Consider the following 25080-nt stretch of genomic DNA (forward strand, 5'->3'; position numbering starts at 1 on the left):
AGCTGTATTTGAGATACTTCAGGTTACCAGTGTTACTAAAGAAATTTCTCTCAATCTACTTCAGTTAGAAAGATGGTGACTATGAATGTAAAATTAAGAAATCGATTAATCTTTTGTGATGTAAAAGACTTTCTATGCTCTAAATAAGGTGAAGCCTAGTTTTAAATATGCTTACAGAGAGTGAGTCTGGGGAAGAGGACAAGTCTTTCATCCTAAATGAGCTTCTCTCTCATTTTTTTCGTGTCAAAAGAGATCTGAAGGATCATCTAGTGGGTGATTCACAACACCTAGATTAAATTCAAGATCTGAATCACTGATAACATATACATATGTAGACTTTCTTTCATGCCAAACTCTCCCTAAATTTTGTGCTGTATTTAACCAACACAGTACTTGTGTAGTTGTGCTTACCCTTCAGTGATGTGGTCAGATACGGTCAGGAAGCCAGTAGCTGCTTCAAAATCTTTTACCAGTCAAGTCATACAAACCAAAGTTCCTTAAAAGCAATATTCTCTCTTGCTCTATAAAAAAAAATGTATTAAGTGAGCTTAAGTAGCATCATTTTATAACCCAAAATTTTAAACTAGTGTATCATTTAAATTTTGCTGGGTCTGAAGCAGGCCAGGATGACATCAGTATTTCCTTTACGAAGGCCAGCAGTAAGTCCACAGTATATGTCTGAATACATTCGGATCAAATTAAGTTTCTTTTTTTTTTTCTCTGTCTCTTTTGAGAATAAATTTACAGATTTTTTTTTGCATTGGGACATGGGGAGTAAATGTGCTTGGGGTCATGGAAAAGGCTTTTCAAAACCACATTTTCCTCATTTCAGATGTCCTTTTTTTACTCTAATTGTTTTGCTTTAAAAAAATGCCTGAAAGTTCGTAAATTTTGCTGCCAATTGCAGGTTAGAGACCTGCCCTTGCTCTCCCTGTAGCTAGTGGTAAAACATCCAAACACTGACTCATCCCTGTAGTGATCCAGGTTCCATATAGAAAACCATTCTTCGTATTCCTCCTGCAGGGAAGTTAACCCCGAGGGCTGCCGTCGCTCCTGCTGTTGCCACAAGGTTTTTCTGCCTGCCAGGGGAAAGCAACACTTGTTTGTCAGGTCACATCTGTACTGACTTTTCTGCCACTTTCTGACTTCTGTTTTGCTTTGTTCTGGTCACAGCACAGTTAAGAGGCCACCCTCGCCTTGGGCACCTTGCTTGAAGGTATCTCCGCATCTAGCCACAGAAAGGCGATAACCCCCTGGGAACCATCCCTGAGTACTGGACCTGTGGCATCAGTAGCACAAGCATTTACTATTTTAGCTAACAGCATAATTCCATTAGTGGTACCATCAGTAGGTTGTTATCCTCTTAGATGGATTTTCTACTCACAGATGAAATACAACACAATAAAACTGGATTACAATTGTAGCAATATGAATATATATAGAAAAAACAAAGAGCAAGAAGTTAAGTAGTTATTAATGTAATGCAGGACTGTATATTCAAGCTAGTGGTAACTTTCAACAAATGATTTTTAGATTCTTTTTCAACCTAATTGAACTGCAAGTTTTACAAAATGGTAAACATAATCTAATTAAAAATAACATTTTTTTGGATTTACTGAGTAAAATCTAAGATAATCTCAACAGACTTTTGCACATAAAATGTATAAGTGCATTAGTACAAAAATAACCTGCAGAATGTGAGCATATGCCCAGGAGATTTCTGATGGTGAAGTGTTATCACAGAAGAATGACATCCAAAATGCAGCACTGAGGCAAACAATCAATATTATCCATTTAAATTTTCTAGCACAATGAGATCGCCCAGATGTCCAGCAATACATTTTTTCTGAGGAAACAGTTTTGATTATTGTTTAACAGCAGTCTTAAACTTTTCTGGCCGTGAGCTGAGATCAGCCCTGGTGTGAGTTGGTGTCACTGTCATGCACTTGGGAAACTTGCCTGTGTCTGCACTGGGATTTTAACCTCAAGTATCAGATTATTTGTGCAATCGATACACCTTTAATAGCACTGAAATTTCAAACTGAACCATATGATTTTAGAATTTAATTCAAGCAATTAAGAGATTTATCAGGAATTGTAGTATTTGTCCCATCCAGCTTCAGCCTGTCCCTGTCCCCAAGTGAGCGATGGTACCTGGTGCTGTTTTTTCCTTCTTCTGTGAGTTGTTGGAGGTCAATATGGCAACTGGGATTCACGTTAGAGGGCAGGCTGGAAGGGAAGAGGCAGGATACAAGTGGGACAGTTAATGGAGAATGTGTGTTATGGGGGATAAATAGAAAAGGCAATATGGGGGGGAAAAGATTTAGAATTCATTTGCAGGAAGCTAGGAGACTGAGAACTGGGAAAAAAGAACCGTGCTATTTATGAGGAATTGGATGTGAAGTTTTTAAAATAAACTTTTTCCTTCTGGGCTCTTAATAAGAAAGAATATACACAGTATAGATACAGTATAAATACACACGCTAAGGGCTAATACTTCCAAGATAAACTAAAGAAAAAGAATCAAATTAAGATTTTAAAGCTATATGAGAAGAAACAGAAAGCTGAGTACTTTAAATATAGAGAATGAGGCAGGCAAGAGGGATAAAAGAGGGGAAAAAAAAAAATCTAGTCTGTAGCAAATTTCCATCAGGGTCTCTGATTTGCTTGTCTGACTCCAGGGGGCCACTGTGGATCTGTATAATGTCCTAGAGCCAAAGGACCTGTAATACAGTCAGATCTATTTGTCCGTCTGCACCATAGATGTGTGAGACAGAGACACAAAGTGGTGGACAGGGGAAAGACACTCAGCTGGGAAGTGGTTTAACTTCTTTAGCAGAAAGACTTTTCTTTTGGGCAGGAACAGTGTCCTTGTAGTTCTGCTGGTAGTCCCGCAGAATGAAGGAGCCTGTTAGCACCGCAGCTGAGCAGAACAGATCTCTGTGTGCTTGCGGGAGGGAACAGACTCTATTTTTGGTTCTTCTGGAGTCACTCACAGACTGAAATCTGGCTGTTGGAAACTGTACCCAGCTGGCATATTAGTGCAATAACGTGAATTGTGCAATTAGTAGTGTGGGGTAGGGAGGTGAAGCTCGATCAGGTGGATGGGAATGATAAGGATGCATAAATATGCAAAGGCTGAATAATGGAATCTGTAAAATCTGACAGCATCCCAAGACTCAGATTCAATAGAATTCCTGTCACCATTTGCAAACTGCTGAATTTAACAGGTAGAAATCAGCGCTGAACTCTGGATCTCAGCTCTGTTCTGCTTCTCTTTCCCCAAGGCTTCTGTTGTGAGGTTATTAAGACAGTACCATTGCTGATCTACAGATAATTAACGTTCCAGTTTGGCCACATAGTTTCTTCTGCACGCTGCAATACTGCTGGAGCCAAACTGAGATCTTACTTCCGAAAGGAGCCTCCTGGTGAGGCGAGGAGCAGCGCTCAGGCGAGGGAGGACACAACGCTGCTCCTTTGTACGGGGTGGGGACGGCAATGCCCAGCACGGGTGTGAGCCAGCTCAGCTCTGCTGGACCACTTGCATTTCCCCAAACCCTGGTGCACGGTTTCCAAGGCCGGAACCCAATGCTGACTGTAAGAGACTGATTCCTACATAAGTCAGCTCAGGGCTGGTAACTAGACACGATGCACGCTTTATCCATGCAAATGCCAACCTCCCGTCCATGCAGTCGAGCGCTCGCACTGGCACCTGCTTTAGGGGGTTAAAACCAGGCAGGGCTGGAGGTAACCTCCCTGCCTAGCCCCACCGGGCTCCCAGCGACCCAGCCGGGGCAGAAACCGGTCTCCGACCGGCCAGGCAGGATCGGCCCCGTCACCCTGCTGCCCAGGCCTGCAGCTTGGCCTGAGGGACGCTGAGCTCCGGCGGCCCAGCGGACAGGCCCGCGGCGCGCTCAGGTCCCCAGGCACCGCCCGAGTGCCCCAGACCCCGCGGCTGAGCGAGAGCGGTCACCCACTCCGGACGAGGAGGGGCTGGGCCGGGGCTAGCGCAGCGCCAGCTCCCCGTCCCTCTCCGCAGCCTCCGCGGAGGAATCTTGCCCCACGCCGCGCTCCGTCCGGGGCGGGGCGGCGCGGCGCTCGGCGGGCGGTGCCGGGGCTGAGGGGGCACGCGGACCGACGCCCGCGCCATGTCGTTCCGCCGTGCCTTGGCGCTGGCCGCCTGCGGGCTGGCCGGCGGTTCCGTCCTCTTCTCCGCCGTCGCCGTGGGCAAGCAGCCGGCCCGCGGCGGCGACGCCGAGCCGCGATCGGGGGGCTCCGCCGCCGCCGTTGCCCCCGCTACCGCGGCGCCGCCGGGTTTGCTGCTGCTGCCGCCCGCCGCAGCAGCTGCCGCCTCCTGCCCGCCGGCTCCTGGCTGGATCGAGAGACCCGCCGGTACCGGCGGCTACTGGGACAGCAACTGGGACAGGTGGGTGCGGTGGGGCTGCGGTACCGGGGTGTCCTTCCCCCGCCTGGCTGGAGACCCCGCTCCCGGGCGGCGGCTGTGGTGAAGGACCCCCCACCGCGGCGGAGGCGGCGGGAGCTGCCCTTAAACCCCCCCCCGCCGGAGCCGTGCGAGGAGGAGCGGGTGTCTGCGGGGAGGGGGTGAGCGCCCCGCTGACGGGCAGGGGAGGCCCCGGGCTCCCCCGCGGGAGCCGCCTCAACGCGGCCGGGGGGTCCCTGCGCCGGCCGCCTCTCCCTGCCCCGGGCCCCTCCGCCCGCGGCCGGGCGCGCTGGGGTGGGTGCACGGCCCTGGGCCAGAGCGCACCCGGTCCTGCGGCGTCGAGTCAAGAGCCCGCAGGACTCCTTTCCAGGTGGAACATCAGGTGGTAAACTGCTCAGAGCAGAATGTAGTCGAAATTCTTGAATGTTCTTGAAAATTCTTGACGTTCTGGAGCACCTGAGTACTCTGAAGCGATGTGTGATGCCTTCCGTGGGTCTTACTTTGGTTCAGAGACTTTCCCCACTGTAAAGATGCACAGATCCCTTTGTTCTAATGCTTTCATCCAGGGAGACTCTAAAGCCTTAGGTCTGTGTTAAACGTGAGCACTGAGTAGAAGATGTGCCTGTTTTTTTTTTAACACAACACGGTGGTAACCATATCTCGATATGGCTTTGTGTCTGCACCAAGATCTTTCCGTTCGGTGACAGCCGTTTGCACGTGCTAGGCCTGCTGCTTATGTTGGCCATGAAACTGCAAGGTAGTGTTCTCAAATCCTTGTAAAGGTAATGTCGCTTTGAACCTAGCTTAGTTGTGTTCTTCATGGTGTTGAAACACATTCACTCAAGGGTTAACTACATTTTTTCTGATTCTTTAATTAGAATGTGCAAATATCTGTACTGAGCTTTGGCTCATTTAGCTTCTGTCTGGTAGAATTATCTCCCCAGGGAGACTTATGTCAGGCTCCAGTTTAATCACAGTAGATCCAAAGTTAAGCACTAACAGATTTTTGTTGTGTAATGCATACTGTTTTGATTTTTGACATGTTACAGAATCAAATGCTTATGTAAATAGGGCTATGTACACTTTAATTATAAAAATAAAACTTTAAGGTTATACCTGGTTATACAGTTACATTGAGGGAGGTACTAAAGCTACTTGTTTAACTGCAGATCCTGGCCTTTCTGGTTCTGCTAAATGGTTGATTTTCTTCAGGGATTCTAAAGTACTTTCAGACTCGTGTAACTTTTTTTTTTTTTAACGAATTCAGGAAGTAGAGATTGTGCTATAACTGCTATAGTTGTCACAATTGCCTAAACAAATATAGCTAGATAACACTTAATAGCAGTTAAGGATAGTGTACTGTATCACTATTCATGATAGTGTGCAAACAGTGGAAGTGTATTATGTAAATACATTATCACTGATCAGTTTCAGTTTTCTGCTGCCTGGTGTGTACCAGTTGGTGTGGTCTGGCTTTGGCTGTACCTGGTTGAAGTTTAAATTTTGATTTTTGGATGACATTGGCAGAAACACTTAAAGTGTAAAATTGTTAAATGGCTTATAAATACACAAAGCATCTGACCACTTCTCAGGCAGGGAATGATTTACAAAGTCAGGTTGTGAGCAAATAACCAGATATTACAATATTCTTAATAACTGATGGCTTTTCAAGTTTGAAACAAAAGAATGCAAGTACCTTGTTTTCAAACTTCCTGTTGATCTGATCTGATGCCACACCTGGGGTGTTGCGTTGGCCTATGCCACTTACACGGGAATTGTACAGCTCAGTTCTTGGATAAGACTGGATACAGTTTCATTCATGTAAAACACTTTATCTGAAAGTTGTTCTAATGAAGCTCCTGTTAACTGGAAAGCTTGGTGTGCGAGGGAGAAAAAAATTAAAGCTTTGAATTGTTGTCTAAATTTCTGGGCTTCATGTATCTTCCTGTATTTTCTGAGTGGTTCTTGCAAATAGTTTTATTAGAAATAAAAGCAGAAATACCTGGATTTCGAAGTACGTTGCAAGAATTAAAACATTTGTCAGACTGACTGGTGTGTTTCAGTGACACCAGGGCTTCCTGGAAGAGAGGTAAAAAGGGCACTGTCATGGATAAGTGAGACTTTGGTTATAATTAGGTTTAGAGAGTCCCTGGCGTTGCCGTTGCTTTTTAGCAAGGTTCTGTCCAGCTACAATCTTAGGCAATTTTTTTTATAAGGGAATGCAGAAAACTGCATTTGTCAGCTTCTGAGTTTCAGCGGCCTAAAAGAACCTACTTAAGTCTTAGCAGTAGTAAGTTTTCCTGCTCATAAACTTTTTAACACTGGCTGATGCTAAAGTTATTGTTAGGCTTGGTTATCTTTTCATGACTTGTTAAAGCATCTGTTGGTTTTCAAAGCGCACGTTACCATCGAGTAACTTCGGAGGTGCTGGGGGGGAGAGGGCAGGGCGTTCACTCAGGCAGTTCTTGTTACGTGTTTCTGCCATAGGATGATTTAATCCCCACGTCACTTTACAAATGTGCTTGAATTTTTCAGACTTTTTTTTCTATTTTTCTGACGTATCTTTCCAGCAATATAGTTCCTACTGAATCAAAAGAAGTATCCTATGAAATAGCAATGGAACTTCTTGTTACTGGACTGTTGTTTTATTTTTAATGCCTTGCTGAACTTTGCTCACAGCTTAAGGAATGTGTTGAGCCTCGTTGTTTAATAGAAATAACGTCTTTACTAAAGCAAAGCAGGTGCAGGGTTTTTAAAGCCAGTCTTGCTGTGAACTCTAGAAATAGGTGTGTGAAGCAGCAATTTTCTATGACCAAATTACTTTGTCTCAAACAGAATAAAAATTATATTCTTGATTAAAAAAATCTATAAACAAAAAAAGCAAGTTTAATTATAATAATGGAAGAAGTGAGATCTGGTATGAATTAAATAAATTAACTGTTCTTTAGGTGCGAGATCAAGGGAAAGGATTTACGCTCTGAGGTGGAGAGACATAGCTAAAGGATTTGTATTAATGGGGCAGGCGACCAGAAGACTAATCTGTGGCAGATTTGGACAGGGTTGATGACGATAGTGCAGTGCTGGTGTTAGGAGTGGGAAATCTGTGATACTGGGGGAGGGAGGGGAAGATCCTCTGTGCCTCTTGAGGAAGCAGATCAGCTTCGGGGTGATGTGCACGGGGGAAGGTTATGGTGTGCATGAAGGGAGACTAGTGTGTAGTGTGACAGATTGGAAGGAAGATTAAAGTGGCGTGAGGGGAGACTGTGATGAAAAAGATGAAAGGATAAATAAACGCTCCGGGCTGAAAAATAAAGTGTTACTGGAGAGACCTGATGTGACCCAGTTTACAGCACAAAATAATTCTCAGCGTACACTGCAGAAAGTTGGAGTCTTTTTAGGATGTTGTTGGGGGGGTTTTAGTCATCTGACATAAACGTGATTGATGAAGTGCGAATTTTGTAGGTGGGCTCGCAGGGCCTTTTAGGTGTGGAACATTTTCTTTATGATCAGTCGACACCTCTTTTTTTCCTGGGTATCATTCATAGTTAAGTTTTCCTTATCAAAAAAACTACCATTATACCTGTGGCTGAAAATCTGTGACAATCCAAAGAACAACTATTGAATCAGCAGGAATTAAAATAACAAGTCTGTACTAGTGTTTATAATCTTCTTGTCCAGACGGACTGCAGCTTTTGTGTGTTTCAGTGTACACCATCTGTTTGCATTAGGATTTAACTTTTTCTGTTGTGTTTCTTGCTTTTTTTCCCCCAAGAATTAATTGAGAGCTGTCACTAAATAGCAAATTTATCTGTGTTAGTTACACCTAACATGGCGTTAACTTTTTATTTTCAATGCAGGCTTTTATTTGTAGCTCTAGCACAACGGTTTGAATCAGTTTTGCGATAAAAATGGCTAGTCAGTTTTAGTACTTCAGCTATATCTGGAAATAAGGCAAGACTACCCATCTGTAAAATTCCTCTGCCTTTTAGTCTCCCTTATCTAAAAATGACGTTTTAAATGTGTTTGTTTAGACGTGAACCACTGGCTCTTATCAACCTCAAAAAGAAAAATGAAGAAACTGGGGAAGAAGAGCTTGCCTCACGCTTAAATCACTGCAAAGCAAAAGCCACCAGACACATATTCCTTATCCGTCATTCTCAGTACAATTTGGATGGCCGGGCTGACAAAGACAGAACTCTGACCCCACTTGGTATGTATTACTAGAAGCGTTGTACTTTGCATTTTGAGAAAATTGTTTTTCATGTGCTGCTGTGCTGATGAGTACGGGTCAGTAACTCAGCTCTGTTCTGGGTCTCGCTGCCAAACCTTAATCTGCTTTCTGGATCCTTTGTGGCAGAAAGATGTCATGAATAAGTTTGTTTTTTCCATTTTTGATCCTCTAAATCCAAATATTATAACAGGCTTTACAGAGTTCTAAACACTTAGCTGCAAAGCAACTTCACAAAGGAAATTTCCAATTATCTTAAGGTTGCTTGAGCAAATTTTCATGCTAGCTGTCGTAATTCCCCAGGGCTAAGGCTTTTAAACTTAGCTCCATGACTAACTTTGAGATAGATTTATGTTAAAAGGTGGCTTGTATTTCTGTTCATTAATTTGCTGATTTATTAAAAAAAAAAGTTACCCTGACTTTCCTTTCAGTTGGAGTGTGTATAATTAAATACATTTCACTTTTGCTACTAAGCACTGTTTCTGGGAATACTGCTGATCAGTTGCATGAGGATAACCTCTGTCTGTGTTAATTCATTGATCCTGTGACTAGGTCTTGAATGTTAATTAGTATTATTTTTCAATGGTGGACTTAAAAAGCAGTGGACACTTTCTTGATTATAGGTTTGCCAACACTGTTTTGTGGGGGGAAGAATTTTTGGTGTGCAGTGCTGCTTGAGGTTTTGGAAGTCTGGTGCCAAATGTTTAGCATAAACACCTTTTTTTCCCCAAGTCTTAATCACCAGTGTGCAAACAGGAGTGAAATGCTAATTTCAGGACTAAGGTGCTGTCTTAAAGTGATAACAAAGTATAATCTTAATCCTGTCTCATCCTGTGCCTTGGGGAAGTTACTTAAACTGTCTGTTGCCTTTTCACCTACCTACCTGAAAGATGGAATAAAGCCTTCCCTAGGATATCCAAGTGCTGTCGTTCTTAACTGTTCCAAGATGATGTTGCATTTATGAAAAATGCACTGTCAGGTCGGAGTGGATCTGTTTGAGAGTCTCCTCTTCTGTGCTCCCGAACACAGAGATGGCAGATGGCTTGGGTCAGCAGTATCTTTTATTGGAAGTGGCTCCCTTGGGATGGGGCTAGCAGGGATATTAAATATTTAGTGAAAGTCTCTGAATAAGTTTATATATATATATATATATATATTTTAGTTTAAAAAAAATAACTAATTTTTCCTGCTGATGGAAATACAACTTGAAATTGTCAAGCCAAGAAGCTTGATCTAAATAAGCAGTGAAATGTAAAAATGTTTTCCAATTACTTTCTGAAGGGAAAAACCTGACATTGATGGAAACCTTTTATGTCTGGTGGACAACTTTTTTGGTAGTTTATGTGAAGTACTTACATGAGTATCACCAGTTCATATAATGAATATAATTTTTAAGGTCGTGAGCAGGCTGAACTGACTGGACACAGGCTGGCAAGTTTGGGACTGAAATTTGATCAGATTATCTACTCCTCCATGACCAGAGCAACTGAAACAACTGAAATTATAAGCAAACATCTCCCAGATAAGTGACTTCCCTTAATTTTTCATTGTCTTCTGATCCTTAAAACTGCTTCCAGTAGAATTCTAAGCTTGTCCTTAAGTTAAGGTTGAGATGTTATTAGCCAGCTTCCAGCCCTGTGTGAATATGTCTGTATTTATAAAGAAACCAACAACCCTAATTCTGCTTGTTTTGAGTTCATCTTTAAAAATACAAGAGGGATCTGCCCCTCTGAGTGACTAACTGCTACCTGTATGTACTGCTGTGTAGGAGAACTCTGCTGGTTGCTCTTCACTTACTCATTTTGTAAAGCAAAGACTGTCACAGGTCATCAGGACTGGCTCAGTCCTCAGTCTGAGGGGGCAATAGCACAGGAGAGAAGAGCATCATAAACTCCAGTCCTTGTAGTGGTGCTTGCTGGGTTAGTTAACACGCCCTTCTCCTATCCTATGTGCAGGGGAAGATGTGGCACACTCACAAAGGTGTAAGGATTTTTTATTGTGGGTGGGTGGCCGCTTTGTTTATATGCGTTTTTGGGTTGTTGTGGTTTTGGTTTTGTTTTTTATTTGGAGGGTTTGTGTTTTCTTAAATGTGCTGCTTCAAAAAAACACCCCAAACCAACAAAACAAACCCCAGACACCCCCCGCCTAGCCCAAAACAAACCCACCTAAACCACTTGTCCTTCCTCAGAGTACTAGGCAAATGACAAAACAGTTGTGTTGGAGAGATTCATGCCCCTTTATAGGATGTGTGTAGACTAGAATGGTCTTTAGGATGGAGAGGCAGACTTCCTTGAAGAAAGAATATGACAAATGTATTGATTGTAGAGTTGTGGACCTGTTTGCAGTGGCATGTGAAGTAACAGTTCCTTTCTGAATGTGTATTTAATATTTCAGGAGTCAAAAAAATTAGCACTGATCTACTGAGAGAGGGAGCACCTATAGAACCAGACCCTCCAGTCTCTCACTGGAAACCAGAAGCTGTGGTAACTTTTTGCTTAAAGTTTTTTGTTTTTTTTTGTTTGTTTATTTGTTATTTATTTGTTTTGGTTTTTTTTATACACTTTATATTGACTCTAGCAATAACTTGCGCTGTCCGAGCTGATGCTTTTCATCATAGACCTTAGATAATTGCATATTTTTCTCCTCCCCAATAAGTGTACAGAACAGTTAAAATAAATTACAATCCTTAAGTATTAGTTCAGCCTCAAGTGTGCATCCTGGTAAAGAAGAACTCTTTAGAGGCACAGCCCATCTGCAGATGCAGACAAGGGCAGCTGCTGCTCTGAGCTGTGGTTAATTCTGAACTCTGTGCCATTAGCAGTATTATGAAGATGGAGCTCGAATTGAGGCTGCTTTTCGAAACTTCATTCATAGAGCTGATGCAAAGCAGGAAGAAGACAGCTACGAGATCTTTGTCTGCCACGCCAACGTGATCCGCTATATTGTGTGCAGGTACGTGTTAGGTTGCATGTTCATCAGGGTTCTTTAAAAGGTTTTAGTTTTCCTGAAATAGTGTTGGTGTATGGCACCACTGAGCCAGGAGATGTGTTCATTTGGCTTGTTTGAAGTGGTTGGAGATCAGTGCCTGCATTGTGAGCAGCTGCTTCTGCAGCTTCATCACAGGATTACTTTGCAGATAGCGGACAAATTTGAAAATTAGAGCACTTTCACGCCAAGTGAAAATGGCTACACTGGTGAGACTCGAAACCTTTTTGTACATCTGGGCAGTCTCTTTAATACCGTGTGCTTCTGCTTCCCGTGAGCCTGAGGACAATGCCTGTGTGGACTGTTGGCAAAGACAACAAATAGAGCATCTGACTGCATGTGTCTTTTTGAGGTGATGTGAATTTGATCTTACATAATGAAAGATTGATTTAGTTTTGGGAATTTGTTACTAATGGAAATTTTTGTATTATGTTCAAGTTGTATTAATGTGTTTTTGCACTAACATCCAGTATTGGATTAGAGGGGAGAGTAGATCTTTCTGCTAACATCAAGGTTGTTCATGAAGGAGAAAATAGTTCTGGATCTTTGCCTTCTCTGTATCCAGTCAGCTGAGTGTTGTATTCCTCTTCCCTATCAACAAAGCACTGTCTGCAAGATAATTTGTCTTGGGCAGGACAGATGTGATTAAACTTTAATCAATACCTACAACAATTTTGGTTAGCTTTATTTAGCTGAGCTAGTTAAATGCTAACCTGTCTGCTCTGTGGACTGTTTTAGAGCTCTTCAAAACTGCTATACTTAAAATTATTGATCAGAAACAGAATATTCTTTCCTGCACCAAAAGAGATCATCTTGCTGCTACCTAGGCTTTTTCTGAAATAGCTGTATACTTTTTCTCTTTGCTGTTTCTTCCCTCTTCTTTTTAACTTCTCTTCTGCACCTTCCATGCGAGGCTGATACCACAACTGTGTTAAAGAAAATTGGCAGAGTCCGGGTCTCTAGGTTTGCTGGTTTTATTAACAACTCAGAGTTGGACCACCACCGCAGTGAATGGTACCTGACTCGAATTCACTATCGGTTTATATAGAAACTAATAATCAATTACATCATAAACATTTCATAAGCTTCTGTTAATAATCCACTAACTATTTCAATTCCTCTTTCTTCCTTCATCAAGAGTCCACAAAAGTCCATTCTTTTCCATTGTTTAGCTGATCTTTATGTTCTGGTTCCGCTCCGACTCCGGCCGACACCCCGTCCTCGATGTTCTTGCCGTGATCGGCGTCCTTAATGTTCTTGCCGTGATCAGCGTCCCGTCCTGATCCAGGTTGATCAGAGTCCAGTTCCCACCGTCAGTGTCTCCTAAACATTCAACCTTAAAAACAACTGAAGTTATGTATAAAACCTTATCTATACTAATTTTTATTTCTAAGTATCCTATATTTCTTTTAAGGTAAAGAAAAGGTTAACCATACATCCCCTTTACTAAAATCATCAGAAGGTAATACTTCTAGGCCTACTCCTGTTTAGCTACTCATTAAGCTTTGATTGATGATTTGTTCAGTCCTAGGTCAGGATTACACAAGGAGCTTTGAGAACAATATTCATGGATTGTGAAAGCCCACCTGTGTTTATTCAGATAGACTTATATTAATTATTCTATTCTTCATTCTATTTCACCCCTATTGATTCTTGTTTCTCTAACTCATAAGAACTTTTTCATTAATCGTGTGGAAATTTCTATAACAATTCCCTCCTTTTGTTTTTTATTGCATCCCTGCAATTATTTGTATCTCCATGATGATTTTATTTTTAAAGCAAAGGAAGAAAAACATCGCACACAACACTGTCCCAACACTAGTACAATCACAAGGACAATAATTATAAGCGAGGCAATTACAATCAGCTTCTTTATCCATAAGGCCAAGTCTGGGAACCAAGATGTGAGCCAAGAGAGTGTTTCAGTAGATCCTCACGAGGTGTCGTCTTTTTCTACTTTTTGCATCATAGAACTCACTTCCCAAATTTTGTGCACATCTGTGAGCAGTTCTCCAGATATGTCTGTGTACGTACAGCAACTGATACTTAAAACTGTACACACTCCTCCTCGTGAGGTTAATATCACATCTAGAGTCATTCTGGTTTGAATTGTAATTTTAGAGAGTTTTGTAATTTCTTTTTGCAATGTCAGAAATCCACGCATTGAGGCATTGGCTAATTTTTCTATCATCTCCCCAGATATATTTATTATTGTTTTTTCCAAATTGATAAATAATTCCTCTGGGCTCAATCTTTGGATAGCTAGATGTAAAAATGAGTTCCCCAGTCTTTGTCTTAATTGCTATAACAAAGCCTGCAGATCGCCAAGAACAATTATTATAAAGCACACGAGAGGCATTGGTATTGGAATCTTGGTAACGAATAGCAAATCTTACACAAGGTGAAACAGCAACATTTACAGATGGAAAAAAAAGAACAAACTAAAATATTTCATCTTTCCTCGGGTTCCTTACGGACATGAGAATGATGAATCCAGGTCTCTTTTCCTGCAACTTTGACAGCATAAAAAGAAGTTAAAAGTACAACATAAGGTCCTTCCCATTTTGGTTCAAATCTATTTTTCCTCTTAAAATTTTTTATCAATACTTTGTCTCCTGGTTGAATGTTATGTACTTGTATCTCAGGAGATCCACCTTGATACCAATATGCATGTTTTCGCATTTCAAAGAAAGAATTTTGCAAGTACAGTATATATTGTGTCACTCGTTCATCTCCATCCATCTTTTTGCTGGCAAATAAGTGCCTGGAACAGCCAAAACTCGCCCAAACAATATTTCTGCTGGCGATAACCCAACAGGTTGGCTGGCTGTGTTCCGAATGTCCCACAGAACCAAATTCAAAGCCTCTGGCCATTTCAACCCTGTTGTTTTACACACTTTAACAATCTTTTCCTTTCTGGTCCCATTCATTCTCTCTACCTGTCCAGAGGACTCAGGGTGATAGGGTGTATGTAAGTTCCCTGTGACTCCTAAAGCATTATAAACTTGGAACAGAATCGCTGCTGAAAAATGAGCTCCTCTATCCGAATCAATTACTTCAGGAACTCCATAACTCTTTCAACAGTGCTTTCACTACAGTTTTTGAATCATTCTTGCTGGGAAGGCTTCTACCCATCCTGATAATTGATCTACAATCACTAACAAGTATGAATACCCCATTGCCTTTGGCATTTCAGCATAATCACTTTGTAATCCTTGAAAAGGAAACACCGTGGGCGGTCTTTTACCTTGAGGTGGCTGAATCCTAGTGGTAGCGTATTGTCAGCAAAGTTTACAGCTTTCAGTAATCCTTTTCACTGCGGAGCAGACTCCGGGTGCAGCCCACAGCCGTTGAATTCTTTGTGCAAGTCCCTCAGGTCCCCCATGGCATTTTTCATGAAACCACCGAACAACAGGTAGTAAATACCTTTTTGGGAGTAGGGGTTTGTTGCCCAATGTCCATTGTCCATCCCGTTGTTCCGCTGCAAGTCGTCTCCAAAATTTCATTTCTTCCTCTGGAAGAGCCTCATACATCTCCTCTGCACTTGGAAGCCTGTCAGGTTTCTCTGCTGCACACAGAACTGCCATAACAAGATGAATTTGTTTGGCTGCAGCTTTCGCAGCTTGATCAGCCAAGCGATTTCCTCGCGGCAGTGCATCTTGGTGGTTTGTGTGAGCTTTTATATAACTGTATAGCTTCTAAAAGTTCACATACCTCCTTCCCGGGTGCAATGGTTTTTCTAGCTGAAGTCAAAAATCCTTTCTTTCCACAGGGTACCTGTAGCATGACAAACTCCAAAAGCGTATTTAGAGTCTGTGTAAATGTTAGCTTTTAAACCTTTTGCCAACTTTGCAGCCTCAAAAGTGCTATGATTTCCATACCTTGTGCCCCCCACAGCACTAGGAAGAGGGTTAGCTTTTAACACAGTTTTTTCTGTTGTTACTGCAAAGCCAGTGTACCTTTTTCCTTCTTCATAAAAAGACGAGCCGTCTGTCAAAAGGTTGATGTCTGGGTCACTCAGGGGTTGGTCTTGAAGATCATTGCATGGTTTACTGGATACTGCTAATACCTGGGTACAGTCAGGTTGATCTTTTTCCCCTTCAGTCGGCAAAGGTATTGAAGTGGCTGGATTCAAAGTATTGCACCTTTGAAGTGTGATGTTGTCAGCCAAAAGTAAAACCAGTTCATATCTATGTGCCCGTTGCGGTGAAAGTGATTTTTCTGCATATTGTTTCAATAATATTTCAACTTCATGGGGTACGCATACGGTTAGGGGATGTCCCAGCACTATTGATCTACATTTTTCTATCACTTCTGCTGCTGCAGCTACTGATTTTATACAAAATGGTGTTCCTTGTGTAACTGGATCTAATTGAGCAGAAAAATATGCTACTGGTCTTTCATGTGGTCCTAAAGTTTGGACTAAAACTCCTCTAGCATTTCCCTTTTGCTCATCACAATATAATTTGAAAGGTTTACTATAATCTGGTAAACCTGAAGCCGGTGCTTGCATTAAGGCACCTTTCAGAGTTGTAAAAGCTTTTTGCCTCTCCAGACCCCATTTGATGGGCTGCAATTTTGATGGAGATGCTCGGTGACCTTTTACAACCAATTTATTACACAAATACCGAGTGTCTGTAACACAATCCTTCCTTGAACGATATACTAACAATAACTCATCTACATATTGTATCAATTCAGACTTACACGGAAAAAACAGATCAGCCAAATTCCCTTTCAAAATTTGGGAGAATATAGTTGGTGAACTTGTAAATCCCTGGGGTAACCGAGTCCAGGTTAATTGTTTTCCTTGCCAAGTGAAGGCAAATATGTGCTGGCTTTCCTCAGCCACAGGTATGCTAAAGAAAGCTCCAGTCAAATCCAATACAGTGTAAAATTTTCCCCAAATAGGTATTTGAGTAACAATCAAATTTGGATCAGGTACTACTGGATGGGGAACAATTACAAATACAAATCTATATTCTGGATCCCCATCTTTGTAACTTTGACATTCTTTTAAAATCCCCTTTTCCAAAAATGATTTTATTTGTTTTCCAATACTTGGGATAGCTTCTGCCACAATTGGGTATTGTCTAATAGACGGGGGAGTCCCTCCTTTTGTTTTAATCACTACAGGTTCTGCAGATTTTAACGGTCCAATATCATCTCCGGAGAGACTCCATAATTTTTAAGATACATTCTTTAACTCTTTTGGGATTTTAAGCTCACCTTCTTGAATTTCTATAGTTTGCATTCCCATTATGATCAATCAAATTCCTTTGGGAGTTAAATCTATGCATGTTTCCAATTCCTGTAATAAATCTCTCCCAAATAGTGAAATAGGAGAAGTTGGTGAAATAACAAATCAACCTCATATCAAACGATCATCAAAAACAATAGGAAGGGGAAGAGAAAGCGGCAACTTCTCTTCACCCAAAATTGCAGTAACCTTTACAAATTCATCAGATAACTGTGACACATGAAAATTTAACAATGATAAAGTTGCACCAGTATCTATTAAGAACTTAACAGGAATGTCATTTACCTTAGCTGTGATAAGTCCCTTGTTATCTACCTTAATCCCAGAATCCCAATCCATAAATTTCTCAGCGAGAATGTGGACGTCCCGGTCTTTCCGCTCCGTCTCTCCCACCGTTGTTGGATGATGGTATCAGAGGACAATACCGAACAGTATGCCCTAAATTATGACAGTAAAAGCATTCAAGATCATTAGTTTGAGAGGGAACGAATCTTTGTCTTCCTCGGTCCCCCTCCTCACGACCTCCACGGCCTCGTGAAAAACCTCTTCCCCTGCCGTGTTGGTAATTCTGAGTAGTTGCGGTGCCGAAAGGTTGGTATCTCTCTCTCTCTCTCTCTCTCTCTCTCTCCCCCCCCGCCTTTCTCTCTTTTCTTTGATCTTGTTTCTTTTGCTCTTCACTTCTCCCATCATATACAAAGTGGCAATACTAAGAATCTTTGTAAGGCTTTCGCCTTGCCACCCTGGCATATGTTTCTTGAAATATTTATTAATATCAGGTGCAGATTGATCCACAAATACACTGATTGCAAGGGGTTCCTGAAAATTGTCCCTTGTCATTCCTCCATATTTCAGGAGGGTAGCTTTTAACCGAGTCCAGTAATCACTGGGATGTTCATCAGGTTTTTGTCTACATTCCATTACCTTTGTCCAATTAGTAATTTTTTTTCGCCAGCTTGCCGAACAGCCTCCACCAGTTGCTGTAAGGCATCTCGTTGGAGTCTGGCACCATCCTCAGTGGCCAAATTCCAGTTTGGGTTTTGATCGGGCCAGGGCTGTAGCCCTTGAGCTTGACCTCTTTGTGCAATTTCCCGATCCTTTTGGAAGATTTTTTCCCTCTCTTCTGCTGTAAAGAGCTCTCTCATAAGGGTCTTTACATCATTCCAATTTGGAGAATAATCAGTAAAAATGCCAGATAGCATCTCAGCATATTTTTCAGCATCCTCTCTGATGCGTGGCATTTTGATCGCCAGTTTACTAAATCTCCTTGTTTCCAAGGTTCATGTCTCACAACAGGTTGGACTGGTGGAACCTCTGGCGGAGCTCCAGGTCCAGCTCTAGGGTTTGGGATGTATTCCAACCTCATGGGATACATGCCAAATCCCTTGTCAGTGAAAGGATTCGATTTCTCCAGCACAGGCGCTGAAGGAATGGAAGGTTTCACTTGTTTAGGCTCTTTTCTTGCCTTTCTTTGCATTTGCCCAATAGTACCAAATATACCAAAAATCAAGATCTTGACTCCCTTCATCCTCGAGGATTACCCTTAAGAATCTCAATTTATGTGCATCAAAGGTCCCTTTAAAAGGTCAGATGTCTCTAGGTCCTCCACCTCGGACCCTAGTTAAAAATGGCCATTCTTCTTGACACAGCAAAATAAATCTCTTTTTCCCACATGTCCCGGTCAACGGGATTCTATTCCAATTCTCCAACACCTCAGCAAGGGGCATCCCCCTTTCAATGCTGGGTCCAATTCCCATTTTACCTTTTCCTTAATTTCCCGGGTTACCTTTGTTTCAAAAAAATTCCTCAGCAATTTTAAACACACAGGCTCCTAGTGTCTGAGTATACTCGCTCCCAAGACCACCAGGTGAACTCACCCTTGTTGCCGGCAATTAGGCGTTGGAGACGGGAATGCTCAGAGAATCGGAGCAGTGTCCTAAAGTCCCATCTGGGGTGCCAAATTCTGTTAAAGAAAATTGGCAGAGTCCGGGTCTCTAGGTTTGCTGGTTTTATTAACAACTCAGAGTTGGACCACCACCGCAGTGAATGGTACCTGACTCAAATTCACTATCAGTTTATATAGAAACTAATAATCAATTACATCATAAACATTTCATAAGCTTCTGTTAATAATCCACTAACTATTTCAATTCCTCTTTCTTCCTTCATCAAGAGTCCACAAAAGTCCATTCTTTTCCATTGTTTAGCTGATCTTTATGTTCTGGTTCCGCTCCGACTCCGGCCGACACCCCGTCCTCGATGTTCTTGCCGTGATCGGCGTCCTTAATGTTCTTGCCGTGATCAGCGTCCCGTCCTGATCCAGGTTGATCAGAGTCCAGTTCCCACCGTCAGTGTCTCCTAAACATTCAACCTTAAAAACAACTGAAGTTATGTATAAAACCTTATCTATACTAATTTTTATTTCTAAGTATCCTATATTTCTTTTAAGGTAAAGAAAAGGTTAACCATACATCCCCTTTACTAAAATCATCAGAAGGTAATACTTCTAGGCCTACTCCTGTTTAGCTACTCATTAAGCTTTGATTGATGATTTGTTCAGTCCTAGGTCAGGATTACACAAGGAGCTTTGAGAACAATATTCATGGATTGTGAAAGCCCACCTGTGTTTATTCAGATAGACTTATATTAATTATTCTATTCTTCATTCTATTTCACCCCTATTGATTCTTGTTTCTCTAACTCATAAGAACTTTTTCATTAATCGTGTGGAAATTTCTATAACAACTGAACACAGTCCATGTAGCATTCCCTTTGAATCTACCTTGACTGTAGCTGTTACTTAATTTCTTAGCCTTTCTAAAAAACTGTCATAAGAGCCAGAACCAAGTTATTCCTCAGTATCTGAGACAAAAGATGTTTGAGACAACTTCTGTTTTTTCCAGCTGTTTACTACTATTGATTGAAGGCCTGAGGCTATTCAGTTAGGAATCTTAGAATAGCTGGAGACTGTGATACAGTGTTTCTACAGAAAGCACAGGGTACTTTTTCTTGCCATTTCTGGGGAACAATAGGGCCGAGGGAAAGTAGTTCTGGTGAATTTCTTACATAGGCACATAGAGGCGAGTAGAATGAATCCTATCTAACGACCTCTTCTCTGCTGTTGTTACATACCTACCCATCTTGGTAAGGCTAAAATAGCACATAGAAGTGTGCTCTTTGCCACTAACTTACGCCTTTGCTCTGGGGAGGAGGCCACGGGGTGGTGAGCTGTCTTCTCTACCTGCCCTGCGCTGCGCAGGGTTTGCGGTGCTGCAGTTGGCTCAGTCACCAACTTAAACCTACACCGTCTATTGTCCTGTTTGTTATGAGGTTGCTCAGAGTGCTCCCAGCAACCTGCCTACATTAGAGCTTCTAACTTCTGTCAATATGAATTAATCCTGTCTACAATGATCATCCCCATCTGCTGGACTCCCATTTATGCAAGTTGGCACAGGTCCTGTTAGCAAGGCTGCATTTTCATATCAGTTACACAAGAAAAATATTTTTTTCCAAGGCTGATGGTGGGAGCGTTTGCATGCAAGCTGCAGAATGACCAACCATTTTCTTTTTTTTGTTTTTTTTCCTTATCTGGAACAGAAGTTGATGTTATAAGCAGCATGTTAATATAACTGTTTATGAATGAATAATATTTTTCTTTCTTTTTTCTTTTAATAGAGCATTGCAGTTCCCCCCTGAAGGCTGGCTGCGAATGTCTCTCAACAATGGCAGTATAACTCACTTGGTGATACGTCCAAACGGGAGAGTGGCACTTCGAACACTGGGTGACACAGGTTTCATGCCTCCAGATAAAATCACACGCAGCTGAATGAGCAAAACCAATTGCTGTCCAGGAGCTGCCACTAGTCTCTTTGCACTAGTACATTCAGCTACAGTACCACTAAATTTTTATCTGTTATGTTGGGGTGTGATTCTGTCTTAAAAATGTCCTTTAGCCCCTTGCCTCCTTCATACATATTCATATCTGCCTTTCAGTCCAGAAAAGAAGAACTCTTTGTAAGCCTGAAGCTGTCCAGCCCTCAAGTATTCCCCAAAACTCAGAGCTGAGCTGTGGAATACAGAGATTGAATGTCTGTGTGCTCAGCAGTTGCAGGAGCACTGACTTTCCCCACCCCCTGTGAATTTCTATAACCAAAGCTTGCTCCTGTGGGTACTTTTCTTGTGCAGGAAAGCAATTGGTGTGGGAACTGGAAGGAACAGCCTTGTATCACTGCAGATAATATGGAAGGTGAGCCAGCTTGTTTCAGCTCTTGCAGAAGTGACCAAAAGGGCATTTGGCTGTTCAAAGGGAGAAGGGTTCTGTATTTGTAAGCTGTTGAGGATGTATATTTATACTGTGTCATTGTTCCCCACTGCCCCCAAAAAAGCTCATGTAAACTGTGCCTGGAGGTCATAAGCATAAAGCAGAGGGTTTAAAAAAAAACAAACCCACAAAAACCAAAACATTTGCCTGAGAGCTGTGGTGCTAGAATTAACTGCTGCCTATATTAAGTGTTCCTCTGTCCTCAGGAGGTGCTTTAAGCTATTCTGAACAATGTTTTTCAGTCTCAAAAAGCCTTTAACTAAAAGTGGGTCTGTAGAAGGATGTAGGGATGTGTTTGTAGCAGTAAGATGGAAGGAAAGGAAAGCAGCCATCTTCTGCAAGTGCTTTCAGTTGCTGACACATTTTTGAGGAGCAGAGTCTTTTGTTTCTGCCTTCTCCCATTGATTGGTGGATGTCGATACTTTGCTTTCAGAGGAGAGAAATACCACCACTGAGTTCAAGGTAATGATACTCCAGGGCAGAGGTTCTGCAGTATTGGCACAAACTGCTGCTTAAAACTACTGTGGCCTGAATGGTGAAAAAAATATCTGTGAGCTGGCTTTTGTAGGCCGAGTGCGTAGTACCGTGGTCAGGCAGAATGCTTGGAGTGGCTCCTCTGTACAGCTCTGACACTGCTGGACTGGTTCCAGGAAAAATGCAGGTGGCCAAGAACTAGGTTTCATTTTTGAGGGGAGCGCTCAGAAGCATTTCATCTTAAGGATGTTTGCGCCCAAACCGGTGTAGTAACTTAGCTCACTTAATACCCAGAATGTTGAAATCCTTCACCATATGCACAGTCTGCCTTGGTGATAGATCACATACTATAGAGCAGCATATTAAATAACTTGTTTGACAGGTTCTCTTATCACCAAACTGTTGATGAAGCCCTAAACTTGCTCCTGTCAGAGCTGTATGAAGCAGAATCACAGCACACAAGTGAGACAAGGTTGAAGGGCTGTTTGATACAGGACTGTTACATCAGGGCAATTTCAAGGACAGAAAAACCTGACGGGCGTATAGCTACCTCCTCCACAAGGAAGAAGAGAAGAGTTTTAGTGGTTGGAGACTCCTTCCTAAAGGGATCTGAGGGCCCAATATGCAGAGCTGACCCCCATCACAGGGAGGTCTGCAGCCTGCCTGGAGCCCGAATCAGGGATATCACCAGGCAACTCCCCAACCTGGTGAAGGCCACAGACTACTACCCCCTGCTGATCTTCCAGACAGGTGGGGAAGAAGCTGCATCCCGTAGTCTGAGGGGGATGAAGAAAGACTACGAGGCCCTAGAACGGTTGGTGAAAGAGTCTGGGGCACAAGTTGTTTTCTCCTCCCTCCTTCCATTTTCAGGTGATGACGTGGGATGGAACAGTAGGATTCTCTCTATTAACGCCTGGCTACGAGACTGGTGCTACAGGCAGGGCTTTGGGTTCTTTGAAAATGGCTGGTTTTATAAGACAACAGGCGTGACAGTGATACATGGGAAAGGTTTATGTCGTAGGGGCAAAAGGGTTCTGGGACAGGAATTAGCAGGGCTCATTCGGAGAGCTTTAAACTAGATTCGAAGGGGGATGGGGTGGTAGCTGGGCTTGCACCACTGGGGCAACGCTCTAGTGTTGAGGTAGACCAGGAGGCCTCCCATCCCCCTGGGGTGAAATCGGTGTGCCCAGCTCGCTCCCTGAAATGCCTGTACACCAATGCACGCAGCATGGGGAATAAGCAGGAGGAGTTAGAAATCCGTGTTCGGTCGGGGGGCTGTGATCTAGTGGCAATTACAGAGACTTGGTGGGACGCCTCGCATGACTGGAATGTGGTCATGGATGGCTATGTCCTGTTCAGGAAAGACAGGCCGCTAAGGAGAGGTGGTGGAGTTGCTCTTTATGTGAGTGAGCAGCTAGAATGTATTGAGTTCTGTCCAGGGGCGGATCAGGAGCGAGTTGAGAGTTTGTGGGTGCGAATTAAGGGGCAGGCTGGCAGGGGTGATACTGTTGTGGGTGTCTATTACAGGCCACTGGATCAGGATGAGGAGGGTGATGGGGCCTTCTACAGGCAGCTGAGAGCAGTCTCGCAATTACAGGGCCTGGTTGTCGTGGGGGATTTCAACTACCCTGATATTTGCTGGGAGGCCTACTCAGCCAGCCATCCCCAGTCCAGGAGGTTCCTCCAGTGCATTGATGATAACTTTCTGATGCAAATGGTGGATGAGCCAACTAGGAGAGGAGCGCTGCTGGATCTGATCCTCACTAACAAGGAGGGTCTGGTTGAAGAGGTGAAGGTTGAGGGCAGCCTTGGTTGTAGTGACCATGAGATGGTAGAGTTCAGGATCTCATGTGGCAGGAACAGAATAGCTAGCAGAATCACAACCCTGAACTTCAGGAGGGCCAACTTTGGCCTTTTCAAGCAATTGCTAGGGGAAATCCCATGGGATAGGGTACTAGAAGGTAAGGGGGCCCAAGATAGTTGGTTAGCATTCAAGGACTGCTTCTTCCGAGCTCAAGATCAGAGCATCCCAACAGGTAGGAAGTCAAGGAAGGGTACCAGGAGACCTGCATGGTTGAACAGGGAACTGCTGGGCAAACTCAAGTGGAAGAAGAAGGTGTACAGATCGTGGAAGGAGGGGCTGGCCACTTGGGAGGAATATAAGTCTGTTGTCAGAGGATGTAGGGAGGCAACTAGGAAAGCTAAGGCCTCCTTGGAATTAAACCTTGCAAGAGAGGTCAAGGACAACAGAAAGGGCTTCTTCAAATACATTGCAGGTAAAGCCAACACTAGAGGCAATGTAGGCCCACTGATGAATGAGGTGGGGGTCCTGGAGACAGAGGATAAAAAGAAGGTGGAGTTACTGAATGCCTTCTTTGCCTCTGTCTATACTGCTGGAGGCTGTCCTGAGGAGCCCCGGACCCCTGAGGCCTCAGAAGAAGTCAGGATAGAGGAGGAATCTGTCTTGGTTGATGAGGGCTGGGTCAGGGACCAGTTAAGCAACCTGGATGTCCATAAATCCATGGGCCCTGATGGGATGCACCCGCGGGTGCTGAGGGAGCTGGCGGAAGTCATTGCTAGGCCACTCCATCATCTTTGCTAAGTCGTGGGCAACGGGAGAGGTGCCTGAGGACTGGAGGAAAGCGAATGTCACTCTAGTCTTCAAAAAAGGGCAGGAAGGAGGACCCGGGTAACTATAGACCGGTCAGCCTCACCTCCATCCCCGGAAAGGTGATGGAGCAACTTGTTCTTGGTGCTGTCTCTAGGCACATAAAGGATAGGGGGATCATTAGGGGCACTCAGCATGGCTTCACCAACGGGAAGTCTTGCTCAACCAACTTGATAGCCTTTTATGAGGATGTTACCCGGTGGATAGATGATGGTAAAGCTGTGGATGTGGTCTATCTCGATTTCAGTAAAGTGTTTGACACAGTCTCCCACAGCATCCTCGCAGCTAAACTGAGGAAGTGTGGTCTGGATGATCGGGTAGTGAGGTGGATTGTGAACTGGCTGAAGGAAAGAAGCCGGAGAGTAGTGGTCAGCGGGACAGAGTCCAGTTGGAGGTCTGTGTCTAGCGGAGTCCCGCAAGGGTCGGTTCTGGGACCAGTTCTATTCAATATATTCATTAATGACTTGGATGAGGGATTAGAGTGCGCTGTCAGCAAGTTCGCTGATGACACAAAACTGGGAGGAGTGGCTGACGCACCGGAAGGCTGCGCAGCCATTCAGAGAGACCTGGACAGGCTGGAGAGTTGGGCGGGGAGAAACTTAATGAAATATAACAAGGGCAAGTGTAGAGTCCTGCATCTGGGCAAGAACAACCGCATGTACCAGTACAAGTTGGGGGAGACCTGTTGGAGAGCAGCGTAGGGGAA

General features: G+C 43.3%; 1 protein-coding gene across 2 annotated transcripts; it reads left to right on the forward strand.

The window, feature by feature from the left end:
* The first annotated feature begins 4125 nt into the window (after positions 1–4125).
* On the forward strand, positions 4126–22903 carry PGAM5 (PGAM family member 5, mitochondrial serine/threonine protein phosphatase). Of its 2 annotated transcripts, none has more exons than XM_068412823.1 (6): positions 4126–4426; positions 8473–8651; positions 10066–10188; positions 11061–11152; positions 11488–11621; positions 20587–22903. In XM_068412823.1, exons 1-6 carry the CDS (start codon positions 4149–4151, stop codon positions 20735–20737), a joined length of 957 nt encoding a protein of 318 aa, XP_068268924.1. In that variant the 5' UTR covers positions 4126–4148; the 3' UTR covers positions 20738–22903. The 2 variants fall into 2 exon arrangements, with proteins under 2 accessions (XP_068268924.1, XP_068268925.1); XM_068412824.1 differs by having other exon boundaries at positions 11491–11621.
* Positions 22904–25080: the final 2177 nt, after the last annotated feature.

Source organism: Nyctibius grandis, chromosome 14, assembly GCF_013368605.1.
Source record: "Nyctibius grandis isolate bNycGra1 chromosome 14, bNycGra1.pri, whole genome shotgun sequence".
Taxonomy (NCBI): domain Eukaryota; kingdom Metazoa; phylum Chordata; class Aves; order Nyctibiiformes; family Nyctibiidae; genus Nyctibius; species Nyctibius grandis.